Source organism: Melitaea cinxia, chromosome 11 (assembly GCF_905220565.1).
Source record: "Melitaea cinxia chromosome 11, ilMelCinx1.1, whole genome shotgun sequence".
NCBI classification, from domain to species: Eukaryota; Metazoa; Arthropoda; class Insecta; order Lepidoptera; family Nymphalidae; genus Melitaea; species Melitaea cinxia.
The window spans coordinates 14,171,651-14,196,959 of NC_059404.1; the positions used below are offsets into that span (position 1 = coordinate 14,171,651).

General features: G+C 32.5%; 1 protein-coding gene across 1 annotated transcript; it reads left to right on the forward strand.

The window, feature by feature from the left end:
- The first annotated feature begins 9,508 nt into the window (after positions 1-9,508).
- On the forward strand, positions 9,509-24,285 carry LOC123657635 (trypsin-1-like). The gene is made up of 6 exons (XM_045593157.1): positions 9,509-9,569; positions 18,704-18,863; positions 21,714-21,904; positions 22,147-22,238; positions 23,606-23,768; positions 24,155-24,285. Exons 1-6 carry the CDS (start codon positions 9,509-9,511, stop codon positions 24,283-24,285), a joined length of 798 nt encoding a protein of 265 aa, XP_045449113.1.
- Positions 24,286-25,309: the final 1,024 nt, after the last annotated feature.

A 25,309-nucleotide genomic window follows, 5' to 3' on the forward strand; every position in this document is an offset into this window, starting at 1 on the left:
TTAGGCGTTTTTTTCCTTTAACACTAAGGACGACAATTTTGATCACACTAGAACACCAGCAGTATAAGTCCAAATTTGATACAATTAGTTAGATAGAAATCAATAGTTACAAATTAGCTTCATATTACGACTTAAACTCTCTCCTAGTCTCCTCATATGTAATATCACGATGTATAATAAACTAAAATGTTCTACAGTGAATAGAATTTCTTATACAAATGAAATTTTATAACAATTAGATATCCGTCGATCCTAAAATACACGTAACTATAGGTATTTACGAAAAAGCAAATATAATTCAAAACACAATCTGCTGACTAATCAATTTTACTGACTTATAAATCTTATACTATTGAACGAGCAATTCTTGTATATATATATATATATATATATATATATATATATATATATATATATATATATATATATATATATATAGAATCTGAATCTCGGAAACAGCTCCAACGATTTTCATGAAATTTAGTACGCAAGGAAGTTCGGGGAAGATAAATAAATCTAGCTAGGATTCATTTTTAGAAAATGTCGTTTTATGTCAATTTTTAGACAATGAAAAAATATCGTTAGAATACGAAGGTAAATTTCGCAAATGTCAGTAAAGTTGTAATAGCTCAGGTGGGAAATCAGCCGGTCGCGATCGACCGAAAAGACCATGGTTCAAATTCTCGATCAATTATTGTTTTTACTTTTTTTTCTAATTGGACCTTTTTTTTCTAATTGGACCGAAAATTCTTTTTTGTTAGATAATCTATTTACCGAGGAAGGCTTTAGCTTCCTCGATAAATAGATTATCTAACAAAAAAATAATTTTTCAATTCGAACCAGTAGTTCCTGAGATAAGTGCGATCAAACAAACAAACAAACAAACAAACTCTTCAGCTTTTTATAACAACAACAATAACAACAACAACAAAAACGAAGGTCGCAAGTAATGCGATGTTCTAGAACAAATTTGGTTACTATAAAAAGGGTTATAGTGAGCCATCCTTGAAAGATAGGCATATGCTGTCGCGGACTTTTTTTTAGAACTTTTATAGGGCAACAATTTTGTCATATATGATTTTTGCGAAATTTTAACTGTTTCCGCAGCGCACGCAGCGGAAGCACTCAAAAGGAAAAAGAACCCTCGATTTTGAAACATTCTTCATTGGTGCTCCGCTCCTATGGGTCTTAGCGTGATCATATATAGCCTATAACCTTCCACGATAAATGAGCTATTAAAACTAAAAGAATTTTTCAAATCGGACCAGTAGTTTCTGAGATTAGCGCGTTCAAACAAACAAACTTTTCAGCTTTATAATATTAGTACAGATATCGTATTGGTCACCAACCCGCCTGCCCAGTGTGGTGACTATGGGCCAACACACATGAGTTCACGCCATTTTGGCGCGAACTTGTTGAGGCCTATTTCCAGTAGTGGACTGCGATAGGCTGAAGTGATGATGATGACGATGATGATGTATATAATTTAAATAATTAATTAATTTACAAAAACAAAAGCAATAATACATTTCTTAGCTGTTGATGCCGGTAGAGCAAGCGATTATATATAAAATTATATATACATACTAGCTGACCTGGCGAACTTCGTAAAAAAAATGTTGAAATAACGTCTTTCAAATACCGTGCTGTGTGGCTACGGCACTAAAGAATTTAGCCACCCCCTCTCTTCCCGTGGGTGTCGTAAGAGGCGACTAAGGGATAACAAGGTTCCACAACCATCTTGGAACTTAAGAAGCCGACCGATGGCGGGATAACCATCCAACTGCTGGCTTTGAAATACACAGGCCGAAGACGGGCAGCAGCGTCTTTGGTGCGACAAAGCCAGTACTGCGGTCACCAATCCGCCTGCCCAGCGTGGTGACTATGGGCAAAACACATGAGTTCACGTTATTTTTTGACGTAAACTTGTGGAGGCCTATGTCCAGCAGTGGACTGTATAGGCTGTAATGAAAATACCGTTATGGTTAAAGCTACTTAACAAAACTACTCTAATTAATACTACGATGGTAATATGGCAATAATAAAGTAATCGATTTACTAATAATAGTGAGTTGTTATATTTTATAATCTTACTAGCTGACCTGGCGAACTTCGTGTCACATTATTTTTTCTGAAATATAATAATAACATAATATATCAAAATAAAATATAGCCTATCTTTTAAGTTGGATCAAACTGCACACGGTGTGCAAATTTGACTAAAATCGGTTAAGTAGTTTAGGAGTCCATTGAGGACAAACATTGTGACACGAGATTTATATATATTAAGATGTAACTTGTGTGGTGTAATTGTGAGGTTTTTTCTAAAAAGGGAGGCAAACATTTTAATGTTTCCCTTTTTAAAAAATACCTTAGCATATTAATATATATGATTATAGAATATCGTCAAAACCTATAGGTATACATCAGTTTAAGAAGTTTAGGTTTAGTTGTAAGTTGCTTATTCAGTTAAAATATAGTAAAAATTAAGTAAATGCGTATTCGATTTGATTTGGGATTTAAAGTCAAAATTCTATTCATAATCATGATCACACTACGTAGATTAAGCAAATGGATCGTAAGTAATTAACGGTTACTAAATACGTGATATCATCGTTAACATTTAAAGTTCTAGGCTTGTGTAAAAATTTGCATTGCGGTTATCAGGATCGGAAAGTGTCATGAAGAAATCTACATCCCTGAGAAGAATTTCTGAGAAATTAACCTGCCACCAACAAATGCTTCAACTTTTTTCCTGAATACAACGTGGACCTTTGCTTAGTCTTGTGACAATGATGATGTTGAGATGCGATTTTTTTCCGTAATGGACAGTTATTCTGATATCTTTAACATACTCGTAGGTATCCGGTAGATTAGAATCAATGAACTCGATGATTCCGAATGAGATCTCGAATATTTTTTTTCACCACCTTTGGGCTTAAAATTTTTCCTCCTTTACAGTAACATTCAAAATAGCAATATGATAGAATAAAAGATCTATGGAAAAAAATACATGTTTTATATATTTTCAAAATATTATTAAGATATTAAAGAAACCAGTTATAACCACTGTAAAACGACTACAATTTACAGGTCTGTCAAATAACTGTTTTATTTACAAATAACAAATTTGTTGGCATTTTTGCCCAGAGAATCGGCATAGCGATTCAACGGGGAAATGCTGCCAGCATTCTTGGCACAATTCAACGCGGACATGATTTGTACCAAAAATATTTATAAACATTTTTTTTTTATGTCACTAGGTCGGCAAACAAGCATACGGCTCACCTGATGGTAAGCGATTACCGTAGCTTATAGACGCCTGCAACACTGCATCGCATGCGCGTTGCCGACCCAATCCCCAATCCCCCCAGGAGCTTATTTAGCTTATTTAGTTCTTAAATTGTGAATTGTAAATATGTATAATGTTTAATAAAATTTTGTCAACAATAACAAAAGAATTAGAATATAAATATGACCTTAGTTTACACAATTAAGGCAATGTTAATTGACACGGTTTTGCAATATTATGAACGAGACATCTATCTAGGACGTGACACTCGGTCAAATGATGGCAAGCGTTGCATGCAGGCAAGTTATCACATCAACAATGCATTACAACAAAACATTCGTATACATCGCGTAGACATATACATATACAAACACCAACAAATTTTTAAAAGAATAATATTTAAAAGCCAAATCAATTTTCATAGCGCACGTGTTTTGTAATGAATGATAGTGATTGAATTAATTATATTTTAATAAGTTAAGTCGTACTTGTATTTAAAACTTCGACTCAGGCTGTGTTGTAAGCATTTTAGACTGTGAGCTAGTCTGAGCTGCTGTTGCCTAATCATATGTTGATAACTTAACCTTTTCTCATGTTCAAAATATTCCTAACTGCCGGATCTTAACATAAATCATAAAAGACTGGATTTTCCTCGCAAATTAAAAACTCTTTTATTTCGATTGACTTGTATTTTTAATTATACATATGCCACATTCACTAAACTCACCCTTTCCTTGTATATGTTTATTTACTGATAATGTTTTATTGAGGCAAGACACAGCAGGAAATATCTTGCTCAAAATCTGAAGCAACCCTACTAGAGAAATGCCTAAACTTCACAGAAGATTACAGCAAAAAAGCTGCTCTGAAGTAGTGTTGTGTTCCTGTTGTAAGGTACCCAACGCTGTTAATGATGCTCTGTGATGACAGTGGGCGTAAATTCGACAACACGCTTCTAATACTCCTTATGCCACAGACTACTTAAATGGCAAACCAGCTCTAATCATACACAGAGCATAGTGCGAGACCTTAAATTAAATATCTCCATTTTAATATTTTAGGTATAACTTATACAATACACAGGTATACAAAAACAATGTTTAAGTCTGTTTGTACGCTAAGTTAGGTTAGAAAAAAAGGCGTTTGATATAACCAAAAATAATAAACAATGCGTCAATAACCGAAATTTAACGAGAGTAAAACTGGACGGAACCAGTACGCTCTATTGGTTTGATTAGAATATTTGTTCCCAAAATTTATTCGGCTAAAGGCGTGTATGATATGAGGAAATGTACCTAAATAGTATTATTCGTTTTTTAAATCCTAGTAGATGGCAGCGTCAATGAGGCAACGCAATATAATAAATAGATAATAAATAGTTAAATATAAATAATAACTATAAATAAATAAATCACATCATCATCGTCATCATCACTTCAACCTATCGCAGTCCACTGCTGAACTTAGGCCTCCACAAGTTCGTGTGAAATTGGCGCGAACTCATGTGTTTTGCCCATAATCACCACGCTGGGCAGGCGGGTTGGTGACCGCAGGGTTGGCTTTGTTGCAACGAAGACACTGCTGTCCGTCTTCGGCCTGTGTATTTGAAAGCCAGCAGTTGGATGGTTATCCCGCCATCGATCGACTTTATATGTTCCAAACTTCCAAGGTGGTAGTGGAACTGTGTTATCCCTCAGTCGCCTCTTACGACACCCACAGGAAGAGAGGGGGTGGCTTTATTCTTTATTGCCGTAGCCACACAGCTTAATAAATAAACATATTAGAAAAAAAATCCCTAACTAACAGTAACATAAGTTAAGTGTATATTCTAAGTAGAACATAAGTGTACTTATATGGTAACTATGAAATAAGTTTACATCTATGATAACCAGCAAATAACTGTAAATATAGACACAGGGCTGTCGATCTGTAGTAATAAAGAAAAATCGCCTGTGGTACCTATTATTATAATGCATGCATGATTAACAAAAGGCATGGGCATTTTGAGCCTGTGGATCAAAATTTAAAAAAAAATGATGTAACAATTCTGTCGAACTTATCGTTAGATACGGTCTTGGGCAACTTAGAATTTAAATTACATCTTATGCTCCAATTTTCCATTATTTGTTATTAAATATTACGACATACCTGGGCCGGATCTAGAGAAATTTCCATATATATGTTAATCATGCTCATTATTTAATATTAATTATCTTAATAACGTGCTAAATTAGTAATAAAATTTAAAGCGGTAGGTGTATTTCATTACAATTTGGTTACACTTTACATACGTTTCTTAAATTTTCATTCATATTTCTAAGATGTGGAAATTTACGAATAGTTGTGAAGTTAAATTAAAAAATTTTAAAACAAATAATTGTATTGTCAATATAACTATCATATGCATAGAAGGCTGCATCGTTATCAATATACGGGCGCGCCATCGCCTTGACACAGATTCGCGCTCCTCAATGATTCAAATCGAACGAATCTTTCCAGCGCGCACACCCACACGACCACTAAACTGTACCAAGGCCAATATTGTTTGTGTACATAAACCTTAAATAACAATACTAGTCATATAATTCACCCTTGACAAACCCTTGGCACCATAATTCCTTTATCTTTATGTCATATATTTGACGTCTGACCGATTTTTGTTATACGGGTTAGTCGTGAAGATTTCTTTAAAAAATCGTGTCGAAAATAATGACAATACATTAAAAGATATTGGCAAAAATTGTTCGGAATCTGGACACGCGGGTTTTAATTGATTTAATGCCGTCAAGGGATATTTAGTTAATCAGAAATTATATATCATAGCGACCGGTAAATAATTAAGAAAGTAGGATGGCGCCGAATTACTGTGCCGTTGAATGCAAACTTAACCAAGAATTTATGTGAACTCATTCCTTTTAATACACTCGCGTTCTTTCAACTTAGTAATGAAATTAAAATTTTCAAATACAAATGTCACCTTTGAATTTTTTAACCGACTTCCAAAAAAGGAGGAGGTTCTCAATTCGACTGTATTTTTTTTTTTTTTTTTTTTTTTTTTTTATGTATGTTACATCAGAACTTTTGACTGGGTAGACCGATTTCGACAAATTTTGTTTTAATCGAAAGGTGGTGTGTGCCAATTGGTCCCATTTAAATTTATTTGAGATCTAACAACTACTTTTCGAGTTATATCTAATAATGCGTTTTTACTTGACGCTTTTTTCGTCGACCTACGCTGTATTATACCGCATAACTTTCTACTGGATGTACCGATTTTGATAATTCTTTTTTTGTTGGAAAGGGGATATTTCTAGTTTGGTACCGTGATAAGGAAACCAGGATCTGATGATGGGATCCCAGAGGAATCGAGGGAAACTCTCGAAAATCCGTAATAACTTTTTACTGGGTGTACCGATTTTGATAATTTTTAATTTAATCGAAAGCTGATGTTTATCATGTGGTCACATATAAATTTTATCGAGATCTGATAACTACTTTTTGAGTAATCTTTGATAACGCGTAGTTGCCTGACTATTTTTTCGTCGATCTACGTTGTATTACTTGTCGATGTAATTGAAGTCGGTTTTTTTTTCGTTTGCGAGCAAACACAATTATTAAGTTATGCAATTATAAATCGAAATGTCACTGAACTGTCACTAATATTCATGAAACTTTCTCTTGCCATACAAATCATTTAGTAAAGATAATCTTAGGATATTTTTGTGTCTATTTTTATTTTTAAGCATAATCATTATCATATTAAAATCGTTACATTCGTAACATTATACTAAACTTATTTAAATTTGCTTAACAAATGTAAATGCTTATATAATATTATTATGTTTCCTTATCCCTAAAAAGTTATAAAAATATCTTTATTCAGGTTGTCTTTAGTCAAGTGACGCGTTGACAAAACGGTCACAACTCTGGTTTGTGATTGTTGCGCTGGCGGTTGCGGATTCGATCCCAGCACATGACAAGCATTTGTATTGGCCATACAGATGTTTGCCGTGGTCTGGGTGTTTGTACAGTCCTTGTGGGTCTCCCCGGAGAGCACGTTAAACTGTCGGTCCCGGTTGTCATCATGTACAAGTGTACTTGATAGCGATCGTTACCCAAAGTAGGGAATATATCCGCCAACCCGCATCGGAGCAGCATGGTGAATTAACTTCTGATTCTTCTTCTACATGGGGAAAGAGGCCTATGCCCAGCAGTGGGATATTACAGACTTAAGCGTCATTCAAGTACTCTATACTTCAAAAGCACATTTAAATCGTTAAAAGTCTCGTCATGAGCACTTTTAAAAGAACATCAATAATAGTGTGAAACTATGTACAATTTCCAATATTTGTTTACAATTGAAACCTCATTTCATATTTGTTTGGCTTTACTTTTTAAAAGTTTTACGGTAGGTCAATACAACTGCGCAAAAAACTGTGTAACCGTATATCGAAAATTGCAAAATTTTAAACTTCGCCTTACTCCTGGAATTATGTAAACAGTTGGGCAAGATTATCCAAATATAACAGAATTAAAGCGAACCGCTCGTCCATCCGGCAGCCAGTGAAATTACGTACACATTGCGTAACAAAGCTCGCACGAGGATAAATGCACAAAACAGCCCGAAGGCCACACCTAACTAAATAAATATGACTTACAAAATAATAGTTTGTTTTCGTCCAGAGATATGCGTATCCTACTAAAATTTGAAATAAACTTCTATATTTTCAAAATCAATAATCGATAAAAGCATTTATTTTTTCATAATACTTATTCCATTGTTTTAAATCAATTTCTGCATGAAACTGCGCGCTGACAAAAAAAGTAGGGCGTAAAGCTAAATAAGTGACAGTAAAATTAAAATTATAATATGCTTCATTTGAAGTTAAGAAACTAAATTGAATTTTTTGTTTCATTTTTATTTCGTTTAATACGCTATCTTTGGTTTTCACTTTTACGATCATTATCATCAGTTAAATTAAAATCGAGCACTACCAATTTTGTCACGAAGAAAGTAATAAAAATATGATACATAATTGTACAAAGTATAACGAGGTGTTGATTTTAAATATTTGTTTAAGAAAGCATGAGAAATATGTTTTTAATAAAAAAGTACGCTTTTTTGCCAATTATGTTGTTAATTACTTACGCTAATATAATGTGATTCAGAGACTAATCCTAGAATCGATCTAGGTCACAGACGTAGCATTTGCTGCAACAAAATTTTACGTAATAAAATATTTTACTGCGCCACAACCACGAACAAATAAGACATAAATATAATGTGATGCAACATTGTCCTGCGATAAAAGATGTTAATTTAGAAAATACAAAGAATTATTTAATTTTATTGCCAATCGCGAACGATCGCGACGTAATGCAAATTTTCATTTTTCTGAGACCGAACAACGCGAATGTGTCACCACTTAATTAAGTTGAATCAGAGTGTGAGGAATTGGGTGAAACTTGTCGTAAAGTGTGTCGATTCCGTTATTTTTGTATATATTACTTGTGCTGCTTATGAATGGTAAACTTTTTTCAACTCTTAGGCTGCTATCATAGTACCGTAAAGCAAGCGCGTTTTTCCGACGTTTCAGCCACAAAGGCAACGAGTCTGACGAGGCAACAAAAACGCTGCGTGCACGAAATGTCGCAGCTTAAGCGTCGGAAGAATGCTCACGTATCAGAAACGCTAATACGAAGCGGCCTTAGTCTTTCGATTCGATGCCATAGAGCTAATGCAAGTTAACGGCAACCTGACGATGAATGACCGATTTACTTTTAATCCACACGCAATAAACGACCACTAATATATCTGTCATCAATAACAAAAGCATTAACACAACTATAAAAAGTGTACGTAATCCATTAACATAATACGCAAGCTAACGGAACGGACAGGTAAAACCATACCTAGTTATAAATGTTCAAAACTAATCAAAAGTTGTTTAGTTATCCTATAAAATAGATATTAAAGGTTACTATCTAATCCTATATCAATCAATCCTTCTGTGCTATGTCTCCGGTCGCGAAAGCAGTGGGGTGACGCGTCGCGTTTCGGTTTCGACGTTTTGCGTTCAGTCGTCGCGTATCCGTGAACTTGGCCTGGTCCGATCACCCTGGCCCCGAGGCCTTATCAGAGGCGCCGCCCGCGGCCTATAATAGCTGGGCCGGCGTCTCCCTTTGCCTCCAGATTGGACCGCGACTCCGGCAGACATGTTTCGCGCTTTGTGCCTTCTAGCTGTGCTTGCAACCGGCAGCGCCTGCAAGCCCTGCAGTGAGTGTTAATATCAATCTAATTCCCTTATGTTAAGGTCAGAGTATCCTGGTATCATCGTTGAAGGCCACATGCGTCTTGCAGTGCTTGATAAAGCTGTTAATGTGTAAATTATGTGATTTATTTTGTGTTTACACTTTTTATGGTAAGTGGTTATCGAGATAATTGTGAGAATTTACATAAATTTGCCCGTGCATTATACATAAGGATTAGTAATATAACATAATCGGTCATTATTATCTCAATTTTAATAAATTACTTATGTCGTGTATCTGATACGGAAATAAAGTACCTTAAATAAATATATATAAATATAATGAATTCATAAATGAAAAGAAAAAAATGTATATTATTTTTGACATTTACGATCCCATATATCAAGAACTAATTATTCAACCATCGGAAATAAATTTCCTTATACAATGTTTATATAAAAACGTCGTAAACGGAAATGACAGTTTGTTCGTCGTACGAGCATATGAAGTGCTAATTTTTAATTTCTAAAAACACTCAATTTCGGTTCCTTGTCTTACATCACACGGTGAGCTAATATCTTAGTGCTTTTAGAGAGTCTTTGCTGTCTTCCACTTACACGAGACTTGTTTGAACAAACTAGCGGTATATTAAATAAGACACGTGATATGTATGTTTTAGGCTAATCTTGTTTGTACATTATTAGTAAAAAAAAAAGAATTATATGAAATTGTCTTCTAAATTATATAGTAACTAGATACCCGGACAGACCTCGTTCTGTCAAAAGTTCATAGTATTTTTTTTTTTGTTATAATATAGTTTTTTTTTTACTTTTTTTGTATTAAAACCGTCCGTCTTCCTTAAGGAACAGACAAAAAATAAATTAGAATTGGTCGAGCCATTCTCGAGTTATGCGCTTAGCAACATTCATTTTTATTTATAGGTATAGATGTTATACGAAAAAAAGGGAATATTTTTTTCTAGGAATACAAATAACCTACAACCTACCTAGTATAACCATTAAAACCAGTAGCTAGTAAACCAGTAAAACCATTTATTTATTATGTTTTACATTGAAATAAAAAAAAAATTCATGACACGCTTTCAATATTTTGCACCTCGATACTAAAATGTTTATTATAAAATGTAGTATGTTTAATCCGATCAATTTAAAGTGTTTTTTATTATATAAATATTGTTGTTTTACGAGTTTAATTAATAACTTTTCAATATATTAACGTTTACATTTGCATTAATGCGTTCAGTATTGGAGATAAACTTTATAGGCTTTACCTTAAGTGGGTTAGCTTCTTTAAGATAATTTTTTTAACAGAAATTTTATCAAAGAGGTCAGTAGAGCACCGGAGATCGAATACCGAAATATCGTTACTTGAATTTACTTCTGGATATAAACATGCGTGTGCAATGTAGGCATATAATAAAACTTTTTACGTCTTTGGGCTTTTGTGTTAGGTATTAAGTATCATGTTTTTATGTATTTTTTACGCTTAAGATATTAAATTTCATTTACTAATTATTTAATAATAAAAAATATCTTTAATTAAATAAAACTTCAACAAATTTCATACATAGCCACTTTTACGATTTATTTTTTTGTATTATAAGTTATTCCCAACTTTTTTTTCTACGTTTATTAGCTGCCTTATGTGAAATGACTATTAACTTACTCAATTTTCTATGTGTAACAAAAACGTTGAAAAAGAAAAATTTACTAAAAATAATGAACAATCAACTTTAGACATTGAAAATTAAGATTAAATTAGCAAAATCTAAATAAAAAAATAAGACATGCTAATAAATCAAAGAACGATATCCTCGAAAATTCATTTTCTAAGTATGACTAAGTTCCAACAGAGATAATTTTATATTTGTAAGGAGATTTGATTTAAATCTTGGTTTAGCTTTCAGTTATGCCAGAGAGGCGAATATTTCGTTACAAAAATTACGAAAACCGTTAGTAGTACAAAAATTCTAATACCGTTAAGTTTCAAAATATTATAATAAATGACTATTACGTATAAGTGAGTGATGTTTTATAAAAAACCAAAACAACTGGTTTTTGAAAAGACCGATAATCACCGGTTCTTTTGTTCGGTTACCAGTGTTGATGACTTTCTCTCGAAATGCTCTTCAAGCTTCGAATATATATTTTTTCTATAATATATATTTGATATATATTTTTCTATAATATATATATATATGATAATATATTTTTAATGAATATAAATTTTATCTAAGGCCAATTCAAAACACGGAAAACTTAATGAGTATTCGATAGGAATAATGTATGTGAATACTTAACATACATATATGTGACATAACATATATGGAGAATCCTTGGATATCTTATTTTAATACATAAATAATTTCGCAGTTCAAAAATGGTTCAGTAAGTAATAATTGTTTTCGTAAGAATGCCAAAAGTAAAAGATAAATCAATAACTAGGCACTTGATAATATCAGCGCAAATTGTAAGTAAGATATATGCCAAAGTACTCAAAGTTGGAGGTGGAGCCTCGTATAAGTCGGCTCATAATAAAAAAAATCCTTAAGTTAAAGTGAATATAGACAAAGGAACAAAACTCTGCATCTTGTTTTTCAGACTTCCCTTAAAATGATTACAGCAAGAATCAAAAAGAAAATTAACAAATATTTGATTATAATTATAGCCAGACTATTACTAGACTATTTTGCTAGCCGGACTGTCCCCATGGAGGGAAAGTCTGGCCTTTTCGCTGAGGCCAGCCTGTCCCTGGAGGGATCCTGTTGCCTGCAGATCCGGGACCCTCCAATTAAAGCGGCTGAAAGCTCCCGCAGGGGTTTGGTCGGTATTGCACCCCCAAGTGCCGAAGCCGACATACGGTCTAGGACTGCCTGCCCGGGCGTCCTGGATATCACCCGTAAATGGGTTCCCCTGCGACACCAAAAAAATAGACTATTTTGCTATACCAGCGACACAGAATTCTTTCTAAATCTGGATATGTAATGTCACCTAGGATAAGCAAGATACAAGATGATTCTGATGTGCAAAATGAAAATAGAACTCGTAGTGTGTCTGTTTAAAGATTTCTTTCTAACTGTAATTACTTTAAAAAAATACTGCTATCTAATATCTTTTTCTTTTTGTAAAAAAAAAAATAATTGCATTAAAAATAAACCGACTTAAATTTAGATCGACAAGAATACAACGTGGGTAGTTGAAAAAGTAATAAATTAAATAGGCGTTACTACAGATAGGTCATAGAGTACTTATCAGATCTCGATCAAATTCGCACCAGCTTTTGGTTATAAAAAGAATCATCAAAATCAATAAACCCATTGAAACGTTACACATATAAAAAAATACAGTCGAATTCATCGAAAAACCTAAAATACCGGTTTAAAAAAAAAGTAATAGGTATTAATCGTTGTACAAAATTGTAATCGGTTCACATCACTACCTATTTCGTTTACTTTAACGAACTCTTAACAATAGGACGTTAATTGTCCCGGATGTTTTCGAACCTATGTCCGATTATATTATTTATTTCTATTCTATGGATTTAAAGATCCTACGAGTGACACTTTGCTTTCACTGTTCCTTAATATTTTGACACAACAGTATACGAGTAGATAGAGCAATAATCTTAACGGTATCGACTATCTACACTTATAATAGCGGGTTTGATTCTTTTATTACGTTTATATCAAGGCCTACCTACCTAGATTAAATGTTTTTAATTGTTTACGCATCACAAGGATTCTTTATCGGGAAAGGTTTATATGCTATTAGCTGTGTCCTGCAGTTTCATCCTAGATAATTTAAGGAAAAAGATGGCCTTCCTTGGTTATTGGGTAATCCAACACAAAAAGATTTTTCAATTCGAACCAGTAGTTTCTGAGATTAGCGCGCTTAAACTAACAAACAAACAAACGAATAAACACACTTTTCCGCTTTATAATGATAGTATATTATGATATTAATTTATCTTTTATACTAATAAAGAGGTAAAGTTTCTAACTTTGTTTGTTGTTTGAGGGGGTAATCTTCGCAAATACTGATCCGATCATGAAAATTCTGTCACTAAAGCTACACTATTCGGGAGTGATATAGGATATATTTTGTTGTTATTGAACAAAAAAAATCATTGAAAAATCATAGCATATGTAAATAAAGTTGAAGAAATACAAGCGAGATGGAAACTTTGTCTTGCTTGCATCACAAAAATAATTAACGACCAACGAAGTGGGCACGTGTCGGCTAGTACAATATAAAATGGCATAGAAACTATTACAAACGTGGGTTAAATCGGATCGTCTATTTGTCTAAAGTGCAGTTAAACATACGCACAAATTTTAGTTTTTCTTTCAAAATAAATAAAAAGTTATTAAAAAATAGATAATGTTTTTAGGACTTACTTATTGAAAATGTCAACATAAGATCTGTTAGTGTACTTACGTACGCTATAAGCCGTGTCTAATATTTTTAAAATTAATATTTTACAGATTATCTATGTCCATCAAATTAAAGATTTTGTTAAAAGAGGTCCTAACTTTACCTATATTATGCAGTCTATTCTAGTTTGGCTTGCTCGTATAATACAGTCATTTATTTTTTATTTCTTTCTTTATTTAGTTTATTAAAAAGTTCGTCTACTTTTTTTAACCGACTTCCCAAAAAGGAGGAGGTTCTCAATTCGACTGTATTTTCTTTTTTAACCGACTTTCAAAAAAGGAGGAGGTTCTCAATTCGACTGTATTTTTTTTTTTTTTTTCATGTATGTTACATCAGAACTTTTGACCGGGTAGACCGATTTCGACAAATTTTGTTTTAATCGAAAGGTGGTGTGTGCCAATTGGTCCCATTTAAATTTATTTGAGATCTAACAACTACTTTTCGAGTTATATACTTATATCTAATAATGCGTTTTTACTTGACGCTTTTTTCGTCGACCTACGTTGTATTATACTGCATAACTTTCTACTGGATGTACAGATTTTGATAATTCTTTTTTTGTTGGAAAGGGGATATCCCTAGTTTGGTACCATGAAAAGGAAACCAGGATCTGATGATAGGATCCCAGAGAAATCGAGGAAAACTGTCGAAAATCCGCAATAACTTTTTACTGGGTGTACTGATATTGATAATTTTTAATTTAATCAAAAGCTGATGTTTATCATGAGGTCACATTTAAATTTTATCGAGATCTAATAACTACTTTTTGCGTAATCTTTGATAACGCGTAGTTACTTGACTATTTTTTCGTCGCTGTATTACTTGTCGATGTAATTGAAGTCGGTTTTTTCTCGTTTGCGAGCAAATACAATTATTTAGTAATGATATTTTCAAAATTCTTTTCTTACCAAATGTAAATTTGTTAAATAAGCCCTAGTTGCAAAAAATCATGTTACTAATTTCAATAGTAACTAATGAATCAATTGGTGATGAACGGGGATTAAACTTTATTTTATGTATACATTTTTAATCTATTTATAAGGTTTATTGCTACAGAATTCACAAAGATAGTTATATATAATTATTAAAAATCATAACTTATATAAATAACTTGCGACTACTCCCCCCCCCCCCCCGTCCAGTCACTGCGACCACAGCGCAAAACCTTCGGCATACTATTAAAAAAAAGTTCATCGTCCGTCATTGTTATTTAAAGAAGGTTTACTAATTTAATTATAGGTAAACTATACATAAAAATCAAGCTTGTCAAATATAACCGTAACTGGTATAAATTACAAAGGTACCTACTATACGGTTCAACGGCTTATAAAATTTAAAATATAAATTACAACTTAACGCTGACGTCATCGGTGAAAGCTAGTCATCTAATAATGATCAGTAAGGTCATCCTCAATTTAACTTTGGCTTCACGCTTTACAATTGTTCCAAAGGTCATGCTCGAGAACAATACTTGCTTATAATCTACTTAATTATGATGATATGTAGATATATGTACCTTACATATTCAAAGAAATAAATTAATATGATATAATTAAATTGAATCGATTGTATGATCAATAAATGATTGTATATATAGATGTTGTACGCTAAAACTTTTTAACATATTTGTCAATGTTTGTGTGATGTACATGATTTAGGCACGAGATGGCAAGAGACATGTATGAGTTTGATTCCGTGGAAGATGGCCCGGGTGCTGGTATGGGATGTAACCTGTTCAGACACGATGGCCCCTTCCTACATGGAACCAACAACAGAGCTGGTGCGGCTTGTGAAGCGGCTGAAAAAACTAAAGCATACAAATACTGGGGTCTAAGCTCCGAATATGATTTTTTCCTATTCGGTGTCGAGACCCTTGGTCCGTGGGGTCCTAGCGCTATAAGACTTTTTAAGGAAATAGCAAAAAGGTTATACGATGTCACAGGAGACCGAAGAGCTGGCAGCTACCTCGGACACAGAATTAGTCTAGCTATTCAAAGGGGGATACGCTGCCAGTATCTTCAGAACCTTGCTTAAAGGGACTCCTTTTAATAATATTTTTTAGTTATTATATATATAAATATATATATTTAAGGTTTTAAGTTTTAGTTTGATTGTAATAACTCTGATAGTAAATGTCATTATAAAGCTAATATTTATATATTTTAATGTACATAATATTGTTTGAGTTGAGTTATTGTACATTTAGGCACTATATCATATATGTTTTTCCCATCACACGTCTTATTTATTAAAATACAGTTTTCGTGACTTGCACAGTAAAAACATCTAAAGATCAATACAACAAGTTTGATACAACTGTATCAAACTTGTGAATAATAAAATAATTGTGTCAATCAAACTCTATGATAAACACCTAATTTACTACGCTTACGCTTATTACGTTTTATGTTAAACACTCGTTTATTAAGGTCTAGGCTCGTGATATGGTAACACCGCCACTGAAGAGCTTATTACTCAAGTGTAATATTAAATCATGGAATAACAGCATTCAATAATCACGTCATTTCCTTCTTAGCAATCCTTCACGTAACAACGCTAACTGGCACTTAATCTATAATTCTCGAGTAGTAATTTGTAAGGACTCGGACTAATTACTCGAATCAAAACTAGCTATAGACTGTTCACTTTTATGATGAAAATGCTAGTCATCTTAAGTATCCATTGGTGTTAGTAAAGTCTGATTATAGATATTCAAAAAAGTAAGCGCCTATTTGTTCTCCAGACAGGACATTCCTGACTCCTGTTCATAAAAAGATGTATTTACTAAATGCATAATATACTGCAGTTAGTAATTAAATTTTAGCCGATTTTGACGAACACGTACGTTTACAAACTCCGTAATAAACAAACTATATTGGAAAAAAGGTGAGACGAATACTATACCCATAATGATGCTATGTTCTGACAATTTAATTTGACAAATAAGTTTATTAGTAATTTACATTTTACTTTAATACTAAATTGTGTGAAATTTCCTTGCATTTAATGATAGTGATCCTGTGTTTAAATAATAATGTAAAAGTGTTTATCTGTAGGTATAACATTAATGTCAAATCGTCGAATGAATCTTTCAGTCTAAAAGTAGATTATGTATATTAATTTAAATTGTATCCTATAACCGTAACATGTAAATTTCATGAAATAAAGTTTATTAATAAGTACAAAAATCAGTATTAAATTTGTAAAGTTAAAGCGCAAAAAATAATCAACTAAAAACGTAAATACTTTTCGAATTGCTGTACATATTTATCATCATATAATGAATACTTGACGATTTTTAAAGTACCTCAAATATTTTTCGTAATTATGCAGATAGCTCAGTTTTTCATTTTCGTTATCGCCGAGAATTAACCCACTTAAGCTGTAGTTAAACGCAAAATTTTGCAACGCTCATACACCGAGCTCCGTTATGATTGTCTTCAAACAAAAGAGCTATTCACTCGTTACCTAACGGCATAGATGAATGTTAATTTCAAAAAAAAACCTCTACATAAATATATCTAATTGTAAAAATATGGAGTTAAACTAAGAAAAAAAGATAACAAAGTGGAAAGGGTTAGCTAAGGATCAGCGGTCTTTTTAATCTCAGCGGTGTTTTAATCAAGGTACGTAGATCCAAAAACTGTCGAGAAAGGGATGATGATAATGCTTGTGGTATAAAAACATGGTTAGAAAATAATTTAGCTTGTTGCTCAAAGGTGAGTCCTCTCAAACAAAAAAAAATTGGCGATAGCTATCATCAACCTTACATTATATAGGTAGATAAAATATGTTTAGAAAAGCAGTCTAAAATTTTTGAAATAGAAATATTTGATTACACATATTTTACTACAAAATACCTAAATACGCTTTCGTATCAAGTGACCAGCTCGACTGTGGAAGTACCTTAACTTTACAGAAGATCACAGCCGGACTAATGACACTACTATCAATGAGTATTGTAATAAGCAGCCAGTGCTTCTGAAGATAAGCGTTGATAGCAGGGTTATGGTCGGTAATACGCTTGGTATTGCTAAAGTCCATAGGTTATGGTAATTCCTATCCAGCGGACATAGATACACCTGTTTATCAACCTAAAGTCATATGAGACATAAAATTTTGGGTATATTTATAAATCGCTATTGAATTATACATATTTCATGATTAAACTATAGAAGAAAGAAAATTGAACGTGGCTTATAAAGATGTACTAAAAGACATGTTCGTCAATCACACTATCTTAGTTGTGATACGAGTAAATGTGAAAAGACGGAATGAAAAAATATAAAATCATTGAAATCTCACACGCACAAGTTTTACAAAATATCAAATAACATCTGTTGCAATTTTGATTTTGAAAATAAATACGCTGTATTATTTTTACGTGTAACATAATATAAAATAACGGCATGCGTCATATCTTCCTTGGGCATTAAAATGTCAAGGACGTTGAGGTCAGAATGTCATGGCGAAAGAGAATAAAAAAAACTCTTTGAAAGAGCTATGCATTTTACAAAGCCTTTTGTATTAAAAAATAATCTATAAACAATAACTTTACCCGTCAGTCATCTCGTCAACATGTCAACACATATTGTATTGTGGGTCGAGGGTCGCTATTTCATGTTTGTCTCAAAACCATGTTTTTTTTTTATATGCTTTAAACAACAAATTTAATATAATTTGTCAATAACAATTTTTTTTTCAGCATGTGGGATGGTTCGTTCGGGAAGGGTGGTGGGTGGAGGAGTAGTCATTCCTGGAGAGTTCCCCTGGCTGGCAGCGGTGAAGAGAGACGGGAAACTAGTCTGCGGAGCCACCGTCATCGCTCGGGACCACCTCATCACAGCTACACATTGTGTCTACGAGTTCGTATCATTTTAACATTATTATCGTCGTCTAAAATTAACATTACCTAATTTTTTTTGATATAGATTCCTTTTTTTAAACATGAGTTTTGACTCGAGTGTTATAGTTATTTTTGATATATCTCACGCAAAGCCCGTAAATAATTCATGACTGTATTTGTCAGAGATTTTAAAATATTTTTCATTTTAATAAATATTATCAAAACTTTCCCTGGTCAACTGCTACAACGGCATGAAGCTAGTTCAATAATAATTCTTATTTCTTCATGCTTACGGTTTCAAAGAATTTAGGTCAAGATATTTGAATTTTGACCGAGATATATAATCCGTGGGTCTGAATAAATTGTCGATATAAACACCATAAAATCTACAAAGAAACAAAACTTTATGCACATTCCCAATACAGTAATGGGGTTATTACGTTGAAGCAGACGACCCATGCGCGTATTTACGACATACCAAGTAATAAATTGAAAACTTTGTCAGATTGATTTATATGTGTTCAATAAAATACATATAAGCTTTATTTAAACCAGACTTTCATTTAATTTATGAGTCATTCAATTTAACAGTGATAATAATTTATATGTACTGATTTTAAACAAATGAATATGTACACGGAATTATTAATGACCTGCCAACTTATTTACATTAATTTCATTTCTACCTAACAAACAATACTTGTTGTACTTATGCAATTATTATTGAAAAAAACATATGAAGAAGTATTTAAAAGCTCATTGAATTTGTATGAGTATTTAACGTAATGATAAATTAGTATGCATAATTTGGAAACCTCATCTGCAAACAATGATATTATTTGGGTGAGGCCTCACACTTAGGTGAAAGTCGATAATTATTTACTAAATACACAACCGTTTTGTCAATTCTGAATACACATGATTAAATTTCACTAATGTATTAACTTTTGTTATGTCCACACAGATGTGTGAAAAGAACTTACATGTTTATTTGCTTTCATCAAATACTTGATGTATGTTAAGTTGTCAAAAATTAATGATCATTAAGTATTAAGTAAATAAATATTAATTTGTTTATGTGACACCATCAGGTAGTTTACCTACATACTTTTTATACACTTGTCAAATTGTCAAACAATTTAATAAGCAAATCAATTTAGTCAAGTAAAATGGAATACTAAAAAATTTTAAAGTTGCTCATTATAACAACACCATTCTAATTATGATCATTATAGGCTTTTATTCACTTATTCAATATGTATGATATGAGTCACTTGTAAAGTTGTTTTAATGCAACGTAATATTTTACGCCGACATAACCTACTTACGTGGAAAAATACGTGAATCGATACGCGTAAAAATTTATTATGATTAAGGGGTAATTACGATGCATTGATTATCCATTCAAATATTCAAGTGTCAATGTATGTAACTTTGTAATAAATTTAAAGAAAAAATGTGTAAAGACGAAAAAACTTTTTAAAACAAGTCGTAAATAGAAATTTTCACGAATATGTATTTATATTTAATAAATGCTTATGCATTCGAAATATTGACTTACCTTTCATCTTGTACAAAGAGAATTAGTCTTAAATAAGGAGATTTTGCAATGACAGACATAAATAAATAATACCTAGTTTAAAAAACTAAAAAAACACGCTTTTTTAATAAACCAAACTAAAAAGTAGAAAATCTTATCAAATTAGTGTACCTATTGTCATCGATCCTTGATAAGTCAACCAAATTTAAATGAAATCTGAACGTTTGAACTGGGTCAAAATGAAGTCCAAAGGAGTCGGTTACAAACATACAAACATACAGGTGAAGCTAATATAAAGCGTGTAGAAATGATATAATACTAATGTAATAAAAAATTCTTGGTTTGTCCCTGATGCTATTGTCTTTAGTTTTCTGCCGTTTAGTATATCTATGTGGTACCCTGTAAATGATTAAGATTTTCATAATAATATACTTGTTATTTTATAGTAAAATATTTTTTATATCGGTGTAATATGTGGTATTTTGATACTATTGAAAGTTATTAATTAAAATAAACGAATGAGTCAAAAAAATCCTCTATTATAAATTTTTGAACCAGAAAAAAATAAACTATCTTATGTCCTCTGCCTTGGGGCTCTTTTCAGTTGCACAATCGAACTCAAGTATACGTTATGCATTCGAAATATTGACTTATCTTTCGTCTTGTACGAAGACAATACGTCTTAAATGAGAAAATTTTGTAATGACAGACATAACTTAAAAAACTGGCATAATATTAGTGTAATAAAGAATTCTTGGTTGGTCAGTGATGCTATTGTATTTAATTTTCTGCAGTCTACTATATCTATGTGGTAACAAGGTCAAACTTGGCAAATCAGGTCTAGGTCAGTCGAGTTGGATGCGCCCGCGCACCTGTTTTTCGTTTCGTCACGCGAATACTGATTGTTTCGCTCACATGTGACGTGCTCTGCCTTCGTTGAGAGTTTTTTAAACATTAAACCACTTTTTTCTTAAGCTCAACTTACTGAATTACGTAAACGATGATTTTAAATCGAGTTTAAACTAACAATGAAAGTGACAGCAAACGAAAGGGAAAGTTTAATTCCGTTTCATTTGATTTTCCTAACTTTAAAAAAGAAAACAGAAATTTAAAAGCGAGACAGTGTTTACACTTTTTTTAACTACTTTTTTATAAAACATTTTTATAAGAATGGTCTTATTATATTATATAAATAAATACTAAGCGTATGTGTGCTATTCTTAATAAATATATGTTTTATAAACTCATTTATTACTAGTGCATTCGATTACATTGTAAGTAGATAATAATAAAAAACTTTAACATAATTCTTTATTAATTTCGGTGCAGAGTTGAAGCTTCTCGCCTGACAGTATTGGTGGGTGAACACGACGTAAACAAGTCGAGATCGGAAGGCATCAAGGTGTCACACGTCTTTCAGCATCCGGACTTCAACCGTTATACATACGACAATGATATTGCAGTTCTGAAACTATCAGAACCTATAGCAGATAATCTTTACCGACCTGCATGCTTGCCTGGTATGTACTTGAGATTTCTAATGTTTTTTACATTGTTTCCTAAACATTACAAGAAATTATAAAAGTACTTTTTATTATTAGAGTCTTATTCCCGCACTTTTTTCGAGTGTTTAATTAAATCTAAAAATACGCATTCGCTAAATGATTCGAAAGAAAAAAAAAACTAAAACCAAAAGTAACTAAAACGAATGAACAAGAACGTCGAGTAAAATACAAAGTATCTAAACCAATTATTTTTCTAGATGATGAAGATACTCTTGAAGGAGTAGACGCAATTGTGTCTGGATGGGGTAGCACTTTTGAAAAAGGACCTCCATCTGATGTCCCCATGAAAGTGAGTTTAAATTTAGACAATGTTTTGTTACGAGGTTTCAGTGATGTGTGCTTTTGGATTTTTATGGTCAGTACAGTAGCGTAAAATTAAGGTTTAGTTAACTATTAGTGATGACTGAATCAACAGATTTGATGTAAACAGTATTTATAGTAAGCACTGTATTGCTTCTTATTGATTTGTTAAGTTTATTTTAATCCTTAATATAACGAATGATTATAACGAATGATTGAATGACCTACAACGGTGAAATAGATAATACATGAACAGACAGGTTCCCAATCTCAAACGGTCACCGAGAGCACTTGCAGCACTAGAAGAACCACATGTTATGCATTAGTGACTAAAAAATTTTTAAAAAATCTAAGAATAGGAAAGAAGCAGGTCAATATTTGTCATTCTCGCATAGGGGCTGGTACCAAAACGTTTTAAAACTCGCCGTCACTATATTAGGAATTTTTTTAAAGTTGCTACTTTCTGTAAGTATGACAACTCCTCAATCAAATCACATGTGTCTATATGTATAAGCTGTCGTACGATAGACTTTTCGCTCAACTAATTATTATTAAAAATTAAGTTCCCTAGTTAAATTAAGTGCCCAGTTATATAAATATGTTAGAAACTACACATATTAAGTAGGTATGTTTAAAAAGAGGTATCTCATAGAAATGTGTTTCACACACACACACGTGTGCACGCGCGCGCGTGCTCACGCACACGCAAACGCACAAACACAATATTTGAATAGTAAATAATTGTGTTTGCTCGCAAACGAAAAAAAATCCGACTTCAAAAAAAATAGTCAAGTAACTACGCGTTATCAGAGATTACTCAAAAAGTAGTTATCAGATCTCAATAAAATTTATATGTGACCACATGATACACATCAGCTTTCGATTAAATTAAAAATTATCAAAATCGATACACCCAGTAAAAAGTTATTGCGGATTTTCGAGAGTTTCCCTCGATTTCTCTGGAATCCCATCATCAGATCCTGGTTTTCTTATCATGGTACCAAACTAGGGATATCCCCTTTCCAACAAAAAAAGAATTATCAAAATCGGTACATCCAGTAGAAAGTTAAGCGGTATAATACAACGTAGGTCGACGAAAAAAGCGTCAAGTAAAAACTCAACAAATTTAAATGGGACCAAACGACACACACCACCTTTCGATTAAAAATTTTTTTGTCGAAATCGGTCCACCCGGTCAAAAGTTCTGATGTAACATACATAAAAAAAGTACAGTCGAATTGAGAACCTCCTCCTTTTTTGGAAGTCGGTTAAAAATGAGTAAAGTACAACTTTGTACGTCGATTTTTGTTATCTTGTGAGGTTTAATTAATTATTTAAAATTACTCATAATTACAGGCACAGGTACAAATTTGGTCACAAGAAGAATGCAAAGGAGCAGGGTATGGTCGAAGGAAAGTTACGCCGCGCATGTTGTGCGCGAACGCACCTGAGAGAGACTCATGCACCGGAGACTCGGGCGGACCCTTGCTATTACCACAGCCTCACTATACCGTTGTTGGTAAGTAGCCAGTATCTTTGTACACATATTACTCTATTTTCTGTTTTCTTTCTGGATGAGGATTGCGGAAAACCGAGATGTCTGACGCAAAACTGTCTATACCCAGCAGTGGACTGTAATAGGCTGAACTGACTGACTTCACCCTGCACCGAATGGATACATCAATCGAGAAAATCAATGACAACTTTAATAACGATAACGATCTACAAACAAACATTCTCAGAATGCTAAAGTCACTGTTAATAATCAAACGTGATAATTCTAAGGTTTTTTTTTTTATCTTGCTATATACCTAGATGATTCCAAAAATTCTAAAGCTAAGGCAAGTAAATTATCATACATAATTTTTATTTTTTATTTTATTTATAATTTATCTTTGTTTATAGGTATCGTATCCTGGGGCAGAGGTTGTGCAAGACAAGGTTATCCGGGGGTTTACGCCAGAGTGGATAGTTTCATGCCCTGGCTGCGAGTAGCTTTACGACACGCTTGTACTTGTCTCCCACCCTCTCATTGATAACATAAAGAAGCTAATATAAAGGCTAAAATTATGTACTTTTTATAGATTGGACAATTGAGTTTTACTAAGCGCCTGTTTCCCCAGTTGTGGATAAAGCTATTTGACGGATAATGATATCCAACAGATAAAACTTTTTGACGTATTATTCTTTTTAACCATCTAATTACACGGTATTTATGAGATACTTCTAGATGCAAAAATTAATCTAAGAGCTGTTGTTTATTAATTGAGGTAAAATAAGTCCTAATGGCCTATTCTACCTCCTGCTGTTAAAATCTAATCGTAACTTATTTGTAAGGAGAAAATTTACTAACAACTGGTAAAACAGGCCCTAAACGTCTAGGAACGGGTTTGAAGAGGCTCATTGAAATCAAAAACAAATAACAGATAAGAGTTTATGAAATAAAATTGATTTTTTATGTCATTCTTTTTCACCATCGAATTCCACATTATATAAAGGATATATTTATTTGTTACCTGTGAAACTAAAAATTGTAATTTATTAATAGAAGTAAAATCGGCCCTGATGACCTATTACCGCCTACTATAAAGGTTTATTCTTATCTGCAGGGTAAACTTTATCAACAACTTGTGAAATAGAATGAGCAAAATGAATATTCTGAATGTGGAATGAAAATTGTTAATTTTTTTTAAATTTTTTATAAATCAAAAGTAAAAATAGAGACAGAAAACAATCACTTCACGAACATTTATTAACTTAAAACTTTTTTTACTATTTTATATTTTTATACAAATTATCACTATTTTTAATTTTTATATCTATTCTATGGCAAAAAATAGTCATGCCAGTTACCGTTACTTTAAAAAAAAAATTAAAACTATAATTGAGTTTAATACAGATCATAGACTTCGTATATTATATTTTCGCAAGAATAAGAAAGTATTTATTTTTATAAGCTTTAATTGAACTACGATGTCTTAGTCGTTGTAAATAACGAAGCTGTTTATCCGACGTAATGTTGCCATTCAGACCAAAGTGATATTGAAAATGGTGTCTATT